Source organism: Bidens hawaiensis, unplaced genomic scaffold, assembly GCF_021521415.1.
Source record: "Bidens hawaiensis isolate Kalapana, Puna unplaced genomic scaffold, B.hawaiensis_p1.1 tig00016869_1, whole genome shotgun sequence".
Taxonomy (NCBI): Eukaryota; Viridiplantae; Streptophyta; class Magnoliopsida; order Asterales; family Asteraceae; genus Bidens; species Bidens hawaiensis.
Genome location: NW_027492559.1, coordinates 282,328 through 296,288, shown reverse-complemented (window position 1 = coordinate 296,288; position 13,961 = coordinate 282,328). Strand labels below are relative to the sequence as shown.

Below are 13,961 nucleotides of genomic sequence, written 5' to 3'. Positions count from 1 at the left end.
GATACTCGAGATATATAGCTCGAGGCTCGTGAGCCTAAACGAGCATATTATTTATATAATTTTTATTTAGCATACTATATAATATGTCTTTATAAATAGTTATCAGTATATGAAAAGTAATGATAAAAATAAGTAAATAATTTATATTATGATATTTATGTAAATTATGATTGAAATATATAAGTAAATAAAAGTAATAATTAATAAACGATTCGAGCACGAGCTGGTCTCGAGCTTGAATAAAAACTCATTAGACAGGCTCGAGCTTCAGAAATAGAACACGAAACGACTCGTTTATCTCATATCGTATGCTACACTACTCATTTCGATTGATTACCTTATTTGAAAGTTCAAATCATTAACTTATGATCGATCGGTATATAACATTAATGATATGTTAACTGAATTTTGTGTAATTGTAATAGAAATTGAAGAAAATTCTGTCTGAAGTGGAACAACAGCCGTCCGGATCGATGAAAAATGCACTGCGTCCAGTAATCAAGGCATCGGTTGCTCAGGAACTGGTGACACATCCTAATCTGGATGTCAATATCTCACTTTCATGTTGCTTTTGTGAGATCTTAAGGATTTGTGCACCTCATACTCCTTATGATGATCAACAGTTGAAGGTATTATATATGAATCATAAGCTAAATATTTAGAATATGATGTTCCTTAGTCCATTTGTTGTTGGTGTGCAGGCTTGCTTTGAAATGGTTGTAGTCACACTTGAGAAGTTGTCGTATGCATCAGGTAGAAGCTATACGGAAATGGGCAGAGTTCTTGAGATATTCAACAAGTTCGATTTATCTTTACTGATGTTGGACCTGCAGTTAGATGGAGCTGGATTAAAACTTCGGTTATTCAAACAGTTCTTAATGGTTTATGGGTAACAAATCTGATCTTTTTTAGCAGTTACAATTGTTCTGTTTGCACTTCAGATTGGCCTGTAAACAAGCAAGCGAACACAAACACTTGTTGGACATGTTTTCTTGTTCGTGCTCGTTTATGTTCATTTGTTAATATTCTAAATGGACATAAATTAACACAAACGGACACAACTTAAAAGTAAAATAAAAACAAACAGTTTATCTAAAATTAAAATCTAAATACCATAGATTATTTAACAATATCTGGCATTTAAAGTAAACAAATATATGGATTCGCTGAACGCTCGCTTCGTGTACATTCCGTGCTTTATTTCTGCTATTAATGTTGAAAACTTCAAAACTCAAATGAGTTACTTTTTTATTCTTTTAAGCTCCAATCCCGCTGCAATTAAACTCGAGATGGAGAAAATTATGGCCAGGATCATAAATGAAAGTGTAGAACTGAAACTTGAACTTGTAGACTGTCTAGTTACATTTTTAAGAAACACAAATCAGGTGATGCCTATGTTCCATTAGTTATTAATATTATTATCATTTAAGTCCTTTATATACCAAGTATTTATTCCTCTTGCAGATTGCTTCATATAATTGTTCGAAACCTGGGGAAAAGCTCATGAACTTTGCTGCTCGGTTTGAACCACACTGCCCAGAAACTCACATTATAAAAGCCGAGTGTGTAGAGACCAAGCCAAGTAGCCAACGTGTTGCCAACCTTTCTTTTATGATCCACCAAATTCTGTAAGAGAAGCAAAGGGAAAGCGCAAAAGGGACAACAGTCCTTTGAGAAAACAGGTAATCCTATTTGCTTCTAAAAGCTATTCTAAACCGGGCGAGTTGGTTAATGTTTTAAGTATGATAAGAAAAAAGATAATCTTATTTTCAAACGAACATTTTCAGGTTACATCTTCTAAAGGTGGCAAAGTTTGTGTCCAAGGATATGAAGTGAAGCAAAGCGTTGCACATATTCTTGAAGCAGTTTTCAAGAAACACGGGGACATTGCAGCGAACTGTATTTTTACATCATCTTCTATGAGATCACCAATCCTTGAGGTTGTTTGTGAGGTTGTCAAACTAGTTCAAACAAGTGAAGTTCTTGAGAAAATGGAAGACAGAGAGCATAAGGTGTCAGATGCAGAGGCGGTCAAGATTGACGTGGCGTGGCTTCGGGCTGACTTAAAAGCCATTTATGAAAAGACGGGGTTTTTGGAAAGGTCAAATTTGGTGAAGAAAACAGCAAAAGGCATCCTTTTGATTGAAAGAGCGGCGCAAACGGGTTTAAAAGAGATGAATGCAGAGGTGGAGGCTGCACGAAAAGAGGTCTGGCGGGCTGAAATGTTGGTGGAGGAGCTCAAGATTGCTGAAAAGGATCTAGATGACAAGGCCTTGGAATGTAAAGCCAAAGTAGAGTCATGGGTATATATAATCTAATTAAGATGAGGGTTACGTTTAATATACAGGTTTTCCTATTATATAACTTCATAACTTGAGATTAGTTAGTTAAAGATCACAAGATTCTGAAAGTGTGACCCTTCAATTTAAATTTAAACTTTTTTATTTTTGCTTTATTTGTCTTGAAAAATCTTAAAATGGTTACTTGATTAGTTGATTACGAAGTATAAAACAACTCTGGTTTTATGTCTAAACTCGGGCAGTTGAATAGTTATATAAAAACTACTCTTTAACATGTTTTAAGGGTCTTTTTAGAAAATTCGTTTAGAGGGTAATCATGTTGATACTAAAATTTTGATACTTCTATCTTTAGAAGGTTTTAATTTCAGTGTGGATGCTCTGTCGCACCCCGTTCAGATGGGCTAAACGTGACCGATTGATATCAAACTTGACTGTGTTAACGTATAATTTATTATTTTATACTAAACTAGGATTTAAGAACCCGCGCTTCGCGGCGGGACCGTTAAACTGAACAAAAAAAACATAAGTAAAAACGTTAAACCATAAACTCGTTGCAAGTCGACGAAGTCAGTGTGTATCAAGTTATGACTATGAAACTAAACAAAGAAACAAACACGTCAATTCTAAAATACAATGAATTATCATATGTAGAACTAAAAAAACCGGCATGTTACAGCTGCGAACCTACACAAATTTGGTTAGTATCAACGGTACCAACACAAATTCGTAAGCATATGTTAGTAAGCCAAAAAAATATTTTAAAGGCGAAGTATCAAACATTGAAACGCATATATAAAACTGTGCGACAATGAGATATTTTTAATTCATGAAAAAAGTTTCGGTCATTATAAAGACAAACTATAAAAAATATGAAAACAAAGTTTAAGAAAATCGTTTAACTGACAAATAAAACATGTAAAATCAACATTTGCCTAAGTTTAGTGTTTAAAAATATAAGTTGTTGAAGATTAAATTAGTTGAAAAAAAAGTAAAATAAAGAAAATAAGAACTTTTTTTTAATGGAATTATGGTTAGTGGTTTATTGGTTATAAAAATATTAAAATAATAAATAGTAAATTGAATAGTAGTTTTGTAAGGTGAACTTAATCTCCTTTTTAATATATATTAATGTTTGATACAATAAAAGATCGAGTTATTCTTTAGTACTAAGGTTTATATTGAATATATTTTTCTTTGATTCATAAAGTGTGTACTATTGTAAAATATAATAGGGATTCATTACAAGAAAGTTTTTAGACTTTAGTACAAACCAGAAATAAAATAAATCGTCTTCAACAAACTTTTATTTTTATACAAGTCTCCTACAAGTATTCATTATGACCTCCCCAATATTAATTACCAGGATACATACTCCAAATATTTGTGTTAACATAAATTTAGTGAATTTATGAATTATAAATCATAAATCAATTTAGTGTATCATCACGTAAATTACTATCGAAACATGCTTACAAATCAATTCTTATTCCCGCAAAAGTACATACATGCTAACATATATACTTTTTATGTCTGGTTCACTAACGCCCCATGTAATTGCCACCAGTAAGGCTGAGGGGTGTGGGGCTTTAACGGGGGCGCGAGAGCCCCTCCGCTCGCGCCCCCAGGCGCGAGCACCACACCACCGGGGCGCGAGAGGGGCGCGGGCACGAAAAACAAAGCAGGTGCAAGGTGGTTCGCGGGACGAATATGGCGAAAACGTGAAAGAGCCGTTGGAGCTTAAAAATGAGCCGTTGGGCTCTTATTTAATAAAAAAAAAAGTTTTTTCTTCCTATATATAACCCATTTCACATAAAACAATTACCACAACTTCAAAAAAAAACCCAAAATCAACCCATCTTCCAAACTTTTTTTTAAAAACATGGCTGGAAATTGGTACCCAAACCTAGATTCAGATTATATTGACGACGATTTATGGTCGTCACCGCACCAACCGATGTTTTATTCGGAGCCGCAACAATCATCCGGCTTTCAACCATCCAACATACAACCGTCTCCTAACTTTGTTGTTCCGGAGACACAAGAATCACACGGTGAAGCTACGGGACAAAGAAGACGCGCCCACCGGAAAAAACAAGTTGCAACGGACGGGTCGGGACCGGCTTCGACTCCGAGGACGAAACGAAAAACCACTCCGTGGTCATCGGATGAGAAGGAAGCCTTGTGTCGGGCTTGGATAGTCATTTCTGAGGATCGGCGTTGCGGTAATTGTTTTAACGTTTTTAAAAATGATTTTTAATAAAAAAGTTAAATAAAAAAGTTAAATGACTTACAAATTTATTTATTCATTTTGCAGCCGACTACCAAAAGAGCAAGATTTTTTGGACAAAGGTTAGGGAGACGTTCTATACGCTCGTTGGGAGTACAGAGCGGAACCCCGATATGATTTCGGGTCGGTGGTCCGAAATAAGAAAATTTGTCGGCTTGTTTACTAATCTTTTCAACAGGAACAGCGGTCGTATGAGACCAAGTGGCAGTGATGATTTGACGGTTACAATTTCACTGTCGAAGAGTGGAAGCAGGAGTGTTTGCGGAGGTATGGGACGGTGAAGACGTGGGACGATGTAAAGTTGTGGCAGAGGTTGAAAAGGTGTTCCAAGTGGGTTGAGCTGGTGGCGCCGGACGTTGATGCGGAAGTACGGCCGAAACGGACTAAAACAAGTTCGTCCGGAGCGTATAGCACTTCAATCGGGTCGGATTGCCGCGTTGGATTCGACCTAAACATTGCGGGGGAGGAAACGTCTTCACCGCCGAGGAGGCGGCCATTGGGACGGGACGCCAAGGGGAAAAAACCGGCTGAGGGGGAAGCTGTAAACATCGCCAATCTTGTTGAATCCCTCAATAAATTCAACAAAACCATGGATGTGGTCTCTAATGACAAAAAGGAAAAAAGTCGAATGAGAGATTTGGACTTCCTTACTAGAGACTTCAGTAACCTAAATCCGGTCGATCAAATGCTAATGGAAAATCAAAAGGAACGTATCCGAAAGAGGTTGATCGAAGAAGACCAAGCCGAAGAATAAGAATAATGTTTTTTTTAGTACTTTTATTTTTATTTTATTTTTAGATATTAATGTGTTTTTTTATTAATGTGTGTTTTTTTAAATAATTTATGAGTTTTTTTAATAATACGTTTTTTGAATATATTTATAAAAAAATAAAAAAAAAATCCGCTGGAGCCCCTGCTGGAGCCCCTCCACACCAGGGCCAGGGGCTACACCGGGGGCTCCAACACCCCCCTTATCCAGTTTCTCTCTCTGCCACACGTCATAATATTATTGGCTGGAGCCCCCACTCGCGCCCCCATTAGAGCCCCCCACACCCCTCAACCTAATAGAATTACACAGCATTTTACGCTAGGATGTAGTTTTATCAATATAATAAATGTACTGATTACATGTATATATGTCCTGAGTTAAAGAACCAAATGATTAACACGTGATTATTTTAAACAAGATGCACTTAAAATTTTTCAAACTTGGTAAGTATCGATATGCATGTATTCACCTAAAAATGAAATAATTCATAAATATGGGATTTGTCATGAAAACTCACTTGATCAAATTTAGCCAAGCACCCTTGAAATCTCTAACGTCTTGGATTTTGATTGCTTTCCACTTAATACTAATCGCTATAATTTTCATCAATTATCCGTGTAATACACGAAGCTCAAGCTTAGAGAGTTTTACAACACCGGTTTTGATTCAAGCTTTCATCGTAATGTAATATGTAATAATATGATCTTGCTTTAATATATTGCCACTATGATTTATTTAATTTCAACAATATGTTTTTAATCTAGATATGTTCATGTTGTAATCTAAATTAATTTTTGTTGTGAAAAAAGACATGCAATTACATAAACATGTTTTGCAATTTGCAAAGTTTGCACAACCCATTTGATAAAAAAAACGACCAAACCACATTACAATAGTAGGTTCTGGTTCCGGTACCAGTTCGATTTTTCAGCCATTTTCAATTCCGGTTCGATTTTTCAGCCTCCATGTGTCTTTGTTATTAAGTGGCATGAAGTGGCTAAGGTGTAAGTGATAGTTAAGTGGTAAGGTGAGCAGGCTAGACAGTGGACTATGTGTCTTCGGATACTTACGTAATACGTGTAATGGTTGTATGGTAAGTTGCTTGATTAACTAGAACTCACTCAGCGTAGCTGACTTTTAGTATGCACGCAGGTAACACAGGTATATATGTTTATTGAGAAGGCATGAGGATGACACATGGCATGGATTAAACGGCTGGCATATGAAGATAGAAGAAATGATGTTTTAAATATGATGTTTTAAAGTTGGTTTTAAATAAAAGATCAAATGTTTTGTAATAAACGGTTAAAGTTTTATATTCCGCGAAAGTTTTAATAAACTCTGATTTGTAGAACTGTGTTTATGAGTAAATCCGACGCTAAAGTAGGGCTACCGGTAACGGGGCCTTACATCGATTACTAGAGTAAATTAGACAATCTCTATATTAACTATTAGAGGGTTCTATGTGTAAATATGATATCTAATTTGTTTTTTCCCTTAATCGATACAACTGATCATTACCAAGTTTATCTTGGTATCAGAGCTAGATCTGATCAAACACAACTTCCGGCCAAACAATGGCCCTCATTGCTGCCTTTTCTACAACAGACAAAACTGCTCACAATTCCCACATATTTGGATTCTCTCTCACAAGCACAGACTATGGGTATTGGAAGGCAATGATCCAACCCTTCCTTCTTACCAACAATTTGTTCGGTTATATTGATGGGACAATCCCCTGTCCACCAGAAATCCTTACTCTAGCAGCCTCCTCTGGAAAAGAGGGCGCTACACCAACACCGCAATCCAATCCAAATTAGTGAATTACCCCATCTAAGTCTCCAACGATGCTCATGTTAGGATGCTTCTTCTATCCACCATCTCCGAAACCTCCTTCCGACATGTTCAAGGCACTACATCCTACGATCTTTAGATGTCCCTTGAGTGTGCTTATGCCCTGCATACTTCCTCAAGGGAATACACCCTCAAAACGCAGCTGTTGAAAATTCAGATGACCGAAGACGAACGCCATCCATCTATCTTGCTCGAGCCCAAGAGTATTCTGATGTCCTAGCCAATATTGGTGAACTAATGAAGGAGAAGGACCTTGTCATGCTTGTAATATCTGGTATTCGGGAAGAGTATAATGGCATGAAGACAACTCTTCTTACTCGCCAATTCCCAACCGCATTTAGTGAACTACATGGTTTTCTATCCGATCATGACTTTAAGATTACGAAATCAACCCCTGATGTCTCACTTGTTCAGACCTTTACGACTGTCACAAGTAATCGTAACCAGGAAACCTCATCTTCAACAATTCAAGCCCTTCAACAACCTCTTGCTCAACTAGGTCTTCAACCACAAGCTGCCCCACAACCATCACCCGCCCCGCAAGCCGCATACACTAACCGTGGGCGTAATCGCGGACTGAACAGCTATCTAAAAGCATGTATATGATATTATTATGTTGAATTATTATGTTGTATATGACCAATTAATAAAATAATTAAACGCATTGAACAATGTTGTGTTTTGACTTTAGTCAAATGGTCTCTCAAGTATCGTATCTAATATTGTTTGTTCACTTAGATTGTAACAATCACTAAAAACTATCTAAAAACACGTATATATATTATAAACAAATTGACATAATTATAACCGATAATAATATTAATAAAGGCAGAATATTTTCAAGTAAAAAAACATACAGAGTAGACAAATAATATTAGTCCAAATCATCTAGCAGTTCTAGTAGAGCGATGGAGAAATGTGTATTTAAACTTAAGGCAGGTTTAATAGAAAGAAAATTTGCCATAAAATCATGATTTTGATTAATCATTTCAATTCTCCCTTGATTATCCAGCAATCCTAGCAATGGCACTTGTGACAAAATGATTCTCATGATGATACTGGGATATAGAAGTATCTCTCGTTCCTGTTCAATGTTGTCACACATATCTCGCAGAAGATGCTTGGAGTAGTTGTAGGGTTGTTGTTTCACAATAGCCTGAACTATTTGTTGCACTTGTGGCACAAACTCTCATTCACTACTCTTATGTGAAAACACAAAGTTGTGTATAAAAAAATTATCATTCTTCATATAGGTGTTTTTATTCACCTTGTTATGGTGCAAATATCCAGTATACCCCATCTCCCGAAAAGTTTAGCAAACGTCATCTTGAGAGAAAAACTCTCTAGCTTGAGCATCATCTATCCGTAGAGCAGCACAAATTTCCGCTTGACCCACAACGATTTCTGACCCATTTATCACACCATTAATTTCTCGTTCTAAATGACCATTTACTGTATAGGTTTCAGTCACAACAGAATCCCAAAATTGTTGTATCTATCGTCAATATACATCGACTTGATCATTTAAGGAATAGGCGATAGGACTCAGTCTCAGCAACTTAGTCATATTTTTGAAGTCCTCAAATTCTCATGTGGCTTTGGTTCTCTTTCGCAAATTATGAGTGAACGGAAAAATGTGTCGAGAGCCGTCATATGCCATCGTCTTGAAACAGGGGTGTTAGGGTTTTTGTTTGTGTGAAACAGCGATGAGAAGTGTTTGAAGTTGGATAAAGAATTCATTGTAGAAGAATTGGCGATTCAGCTTCACAAAACGCGGGAAAATAAACTAGTGAAATGTAGTGATTTTATAACGGTTATTGACAAAAGCCCATTATTTATTTGTAGGACGTCCATAAAACCGTTCAATATTGCAAACAATACGCTTGGTAACTGTTCTTTTTTCACCAATTATACTGCTAACCGGTTTGTTTAGAAACTATAATAATTACACACATACATACATACATACATACATAACTAGAACACAACGGTTGTTATCAAATTTTCGTTATTTTTTTACAATAATTATACCGGTTGTGATAACACCGTTGGTAATATCTAACGTGTATAACGGTTCATTATGTTAAAAACGTCGGTTTACATTTTTTGGTTTTATCATAAATGAACATCTTGTCAATTAAATTAAATCTTTTACGTATACGCGTTAATTTGAATGATCACGTCTAATCAAGTGCATGGCACAATAAAATCGCATTAAACATCTTGTCAATTAAATACATACATACACACATGCATACATACACACACATACATACATACATATACATACAGTCATACATGTATACATACGTACATAAATACATACATACATAAGTCATGCATGCATACATACATCCATATATGTGTGCATACATACATACATATACAAATAGTCATACATACATACATTCAAACAGGCATACATACATACATACATACATACATGCATGCATACATACTTACATGCATGCATACATACATAGAGATAAATATAGTCACATACAGGGACGAAGCTTCCTTAGGGTCGGGCCCCCCCCCCCCCCCCCCCCGGTTATTTTGCACGGTATTGTATATTGACCGTTTTTTCATCCAAAAATTTGTATACATAGTGTAAATTTACCCGTTTTATACCAAAAATTTGAGTCCCCCCCCCTAGTTTTTTATTTTTATCAATGTTTTCAGACCCGACCCGGACGTCGACCAGGACGCCTTACCGGGTCAAAGGTCGGACCGACCCGGGAGGGCGGACCGGTGTTTGACCCGGATGACGTCAAAAATAATATATATATATATATTAACCAACTTTCATGAAACTAAAAAAACATACATTATAATCAAAAATCCAAAACATTCATCACAATTTTAGTCTTAAAAATATTGACATGTAGTTTTTTTTAAGTAGACATATTTAACAATCCTTTTGTAAAAAAAAACTTAAAAACAAGAACATAAAACTACACACATTAGCATAGGTTTAAGGTTAACTTTTATAAAACTAAAACTTTCAGGAGGGAAAGTGTAACTTAATAAAAAAAATTGGGTAAATAACCTAAATATATAAACTCACGTTCTCTCCTCTTCCCTACTCTAAAAACTTCAAACCCTAATTAGATACTTCATAGCCACCGCCACTCAGCTGCCTCAATCAACATAATCATAGTTTATCACACATCTTTGTCAGATCTTCATCACAATTCATTTACAAAGTCTAAAATGGTTTAAATGGCCGGAAAAATTGCATTCATTCTTACCGGAATTACATTGAATCCAGCCAGAATCAAGGCTGATTTGGTCCGGCAAGCGACAAGGTGAGATTGAAACGAGGCAGAGTGCGACTAACATGGTTTTTAATTTTTCTTTTATTAAAAAGTAAAAACAAAAGCATTTTACCGGTTCAACCGGCGGGTCATCGGGTCCGGTCCGCCGTCGACCGTCAAACCCGGCCGGTTTGTTTGAAAACGGGCTAAATACATGGACCGAACCGGTATTAGTAGCGGGTGCCGGTCGGACCGACCGGTCCGGTCCGGGTTTCAAAACATTGATTTTTATAATACATTTTGAGTCTGGCCCAGGCGAACTCGCCCAAGCTTCGTCACTGGTCATACATGCGTACATGCATGCACACATACATCTGTACATGCATACATACATACATACCCACATGCATACATCAAGTTGGGCCATGGTGTTTTCTCACCTATTGGTTGATTTCCTTCTGAGAGTGAAATGGAGATGATCAAGTAAGTATGTAGCCCGTAAGTGATCCAAATTAGTCACTAAAAAGTAATTAAAAATTGAATGTCTTTGAAATTATATTAAATAGATAGTTAAAAGAAAATTATGACAAGATCTACATGCAAGGCGTCGTTGACGCGTTATTTTTCATTGATATGTGTCATTTATTAGAACAACTTATTTTTGAATAATTAAATATATTATTTACTAACCATTCTTAGTGAGGATTGAACCTCTGATAATTATTTTAATCATTTTAAAAGTAAACCACATTTGTCATTACATCAAATTGTGTATGGTAATTTTTTATTAGTACAACTATGCGTCAGGTAAACATTTTCTTATGTTTTACACTATTACATGTTGAATGTATTATGAATACTCTTTAATTCGGGCTTTTTTTAACACACCACTGACTCAACCTTGGAAAACTATTTCAAATGGTCAAGCATATTTAGAATTTACCTTTCTTTTCAAATCGCAATACATTTTTTCAAGGTGATCTTTCAACATTACACGGTCCCCTAACTTGAAATTCCAAATGTTTTCTTCACCTATTGGCTTTCGGTATAACTTTTTTAACGGTCTTGTGCAGCTTTTAATCAATCTTTTATCTGCATTACCTTGTCAATTGTTTCTTGAATGATTACCAGCCCTAATAACACACCGGTGTTCTATACTTTATTCCATAAAATTCTTCGAATTGTGCAGCTTATATGCTCGTGTGATAACTATAACTATAGAAAAATTCTATTAAAGGAATATGGTTATCCCATCTACCTCCAAACTCAATTACAGGCTCTAAGCATATCTTTCAAGGTTTGAACTGTTAGTTCACTTTGCCTATCGGTATAAGAATGATAGGTTGTGCTTAAATTCTATCATTTGTGTTTCTGCTATTAAGTTTGATATCAATTAGTCACATTTAGCCTCGTCAGTGTAGGGTGTGACATGCTCTCAACTAAATTCTCACTTCCCCATTCTAAGATCCCTAGTGTTTTCCATCATGTTGTTCAATATACAGCTAAATATATAAACTCAAGTTTGTTTATCAAGAAAAATAAATTAAGAGTTAAATGTCATTTTCATACCTGAGGTTATGTTTTGCAACTAAACACCTGACGTTTCCAAATAATGTCATTTTCATAATTTTCGCAAACTCCGTCTATTTTGGCCATTAAATCAAGGGTAAAGCGGTCATTTTTATTTTTATTTTTTTTTTATTTCTCATGTGATTTTAAATGTATGGTTAATGGAATTGACACAAAAACTCCGACCCAAAAATATACTTGACAAGGAATAATGCTTAATGGTACTTTAACCATGTTCATGAAAACAACGACACAAAAGGAGTACAACAAAAACTTGAATAATCAAAAATCTAACGAGTCTTCACTCAAAAACAATTACTAAAACAGATCCGTCGTACAAAAGTTCAAAAAAACACATTGATGAACTACTAGCATATAACATATATTATCTAGTGAGATTTCACATACTCCTGAACAATGTGAAGCCCTTCACTTTCCTCGCCATAATCCTGCAAGATTTAACAAAATTTAAATTAATAATAAAATTATGTACAATAAACAAGTATATACTTTTACGATTTCGAAAGTTAGCAATACCTTCACGACAAGGCATGAGCAACCCACAACCTTCCTTGCCTTCCCTTCCGAGTCAATCTTGCACAACTGTAGTATTACATGTCAATGAAACCGTCAAAACTTCTATTTTTATTGCATATTTTATATCAACATTAGAAAGAATCCTATAAACCACCAGTGATAGGAATAATAAATCTGATATACTTTAACGGCAATAAATTTAACATGTTAAATAAGACTTCAAAAACTACACCATAATAAAATCAGTTCAACTTTATTTAATAATGCAATGTATAATGATAATTGTGTTTATGAAGGGACTACTTGGATGCTAATAAGTTTAACAACAAACTATAACTCAAACAGGTTTGATTAAATGATAATTATAAGAGAATTCTAAGACAAGAAACTTACACCAGCCCACTCGCCAAGAGTCTTTGCACTGGGGACGGTTACCAAACTCACGTTATGGTCAGCACAAAGAGCTCTGACCAACTTTTGATAATCAGGCTGGTTACAATCTTCAGCTAACACACAAAGCAGAGCAGCATGTTTCTCAATGACTTTTGCAGCCTCGTGAAGACCACGAATAAGACCACCATGAGCAAGTGATTTTCTTAAAACAAGCTGCAAAGCTGTCATGATGTCCATAGGCTCACCAAGAGCCGGAGCAGGTGCCTCAACTGGAACAACACCATCTTCACTGCAAGACCAAATCATTTATTAGATTACAGAAGTTGAATATGAACCGTGCGATATAATTTCTTTAAACAGATCAAACAGATTAGTCAACGAGTTAAATGTGTTGTAAATGAGTTAAGTGGTTGAAACTTTAAAATTTATATTTCTTTAGTTCTAATTCTAATTCTACAGGTCAACTTGAACTTGAGTTATTTATTAATCGTGATAGCATTGTAAACCAGTTTACAAACAAACCCATTTATTTCAATTTGGGTATTTGTTCCTGGTTAAAGTGTTAAAAAGACTAGTAAGATCTTCAAAGAAGAGAGTTGATTGGAAAAACATAACAAATGTATAATCTTGATGTAGGACCAGGATTGGTATTCAAGAACTGATAAAGATAATAAAACAAAAAGTGATAATAACTGAATGAATCGCTGCAGGGATCATTAACCTTGAATTAGTTTGATGCATGCACGCCCTGCTTGCGGTGCACACATATAATGTATATATGTGTGAACCCTTGGGTGGGCAAAGGTAAAATTGCACTAATTTTGACGTTATTTTACTAATCACGTGAAAATAACGTTAAAAGTGGAGGAAGGTTAACCAGGCATCATGTGGTGGCGTTGATAGCCGAAAGACAAGGGCACATGCACCAATCAGCCGGTGTCCCGATGATTGAGTGTTATGTGTCTTATGTCCAAGGCTTGATTCAAAACTACTAT

The 13,961-nt window shown here is 35.6% G+C and overlaps 1 protein-coding gene and 1 pseudogene across 2 annotated transcripts; one reads left to right on the top strand and one right to left on the bottom strand.

Annotated features, from left to right (window-relative positions):
• The first annotated feature begins 271 nt into the window (after positions 1-271).
• LOC143552427 (sister chromatid cohesion protein PDS5 homolog E-like) lies at positions 272-1,434 on the top strand. The gene is made up of 3 exons (XM_077042655.1): positions 272-629; positions 702-889; positions 1,262-1,434. Exons 1-3 carry the CDS (start codon positions 474-476, stop codon positions 1,404-1,406), a joined length of 489 nt encoding a protein of 162 aa, XP_076898770.1. The 5' UTR covers positions 272-473; the 3' UTR covers positions 1,407-1,434.
• Positions 1,435-12,383: 10,949 nt separating this feature from the next.
• LOC143552436 (small ribosomal subunit protein eS12 pseudogene) lies at positions 12,384-13,272 on the bottom strand (annotated as a pseudogene). Its single transcript, XR_013138655.1, has 3 exons — positions 12,967-13,272; positions 12,574-12,639; positions 12,384-12,485 (listed from the first exon to the last, which is right to left on the bottom strand). The product of XR_013138655.1 is annotated as a small ribosomal subunit protein eS12 pseudogene (transcript).
• Positions 13,273-13,961: the final 689 nt, after the last annotated feature.

Coding starts and splice junctions, on each gene's coding strand:
- LOC143552427 (XM_077042655.1), top strand. CDS start 474: ATGAAAAATGCACTGCGTCCAGTAATCAAGGCATCGGTTGCTCAGGAA. Junction 630..701: donor ATGATGATCAACAGTTGAAG/GTATTATATATG, acceptor GTTGGTGTGCAG/GCTTGCTTTGAAATGGTTGT. Junction 890..1,261: donor CAGTTCTTAATGGTTTATGG/GTAACAAATCTG, acceptor TATTCTTTTAAG/CTCCAATCCCGCTGCAATTA.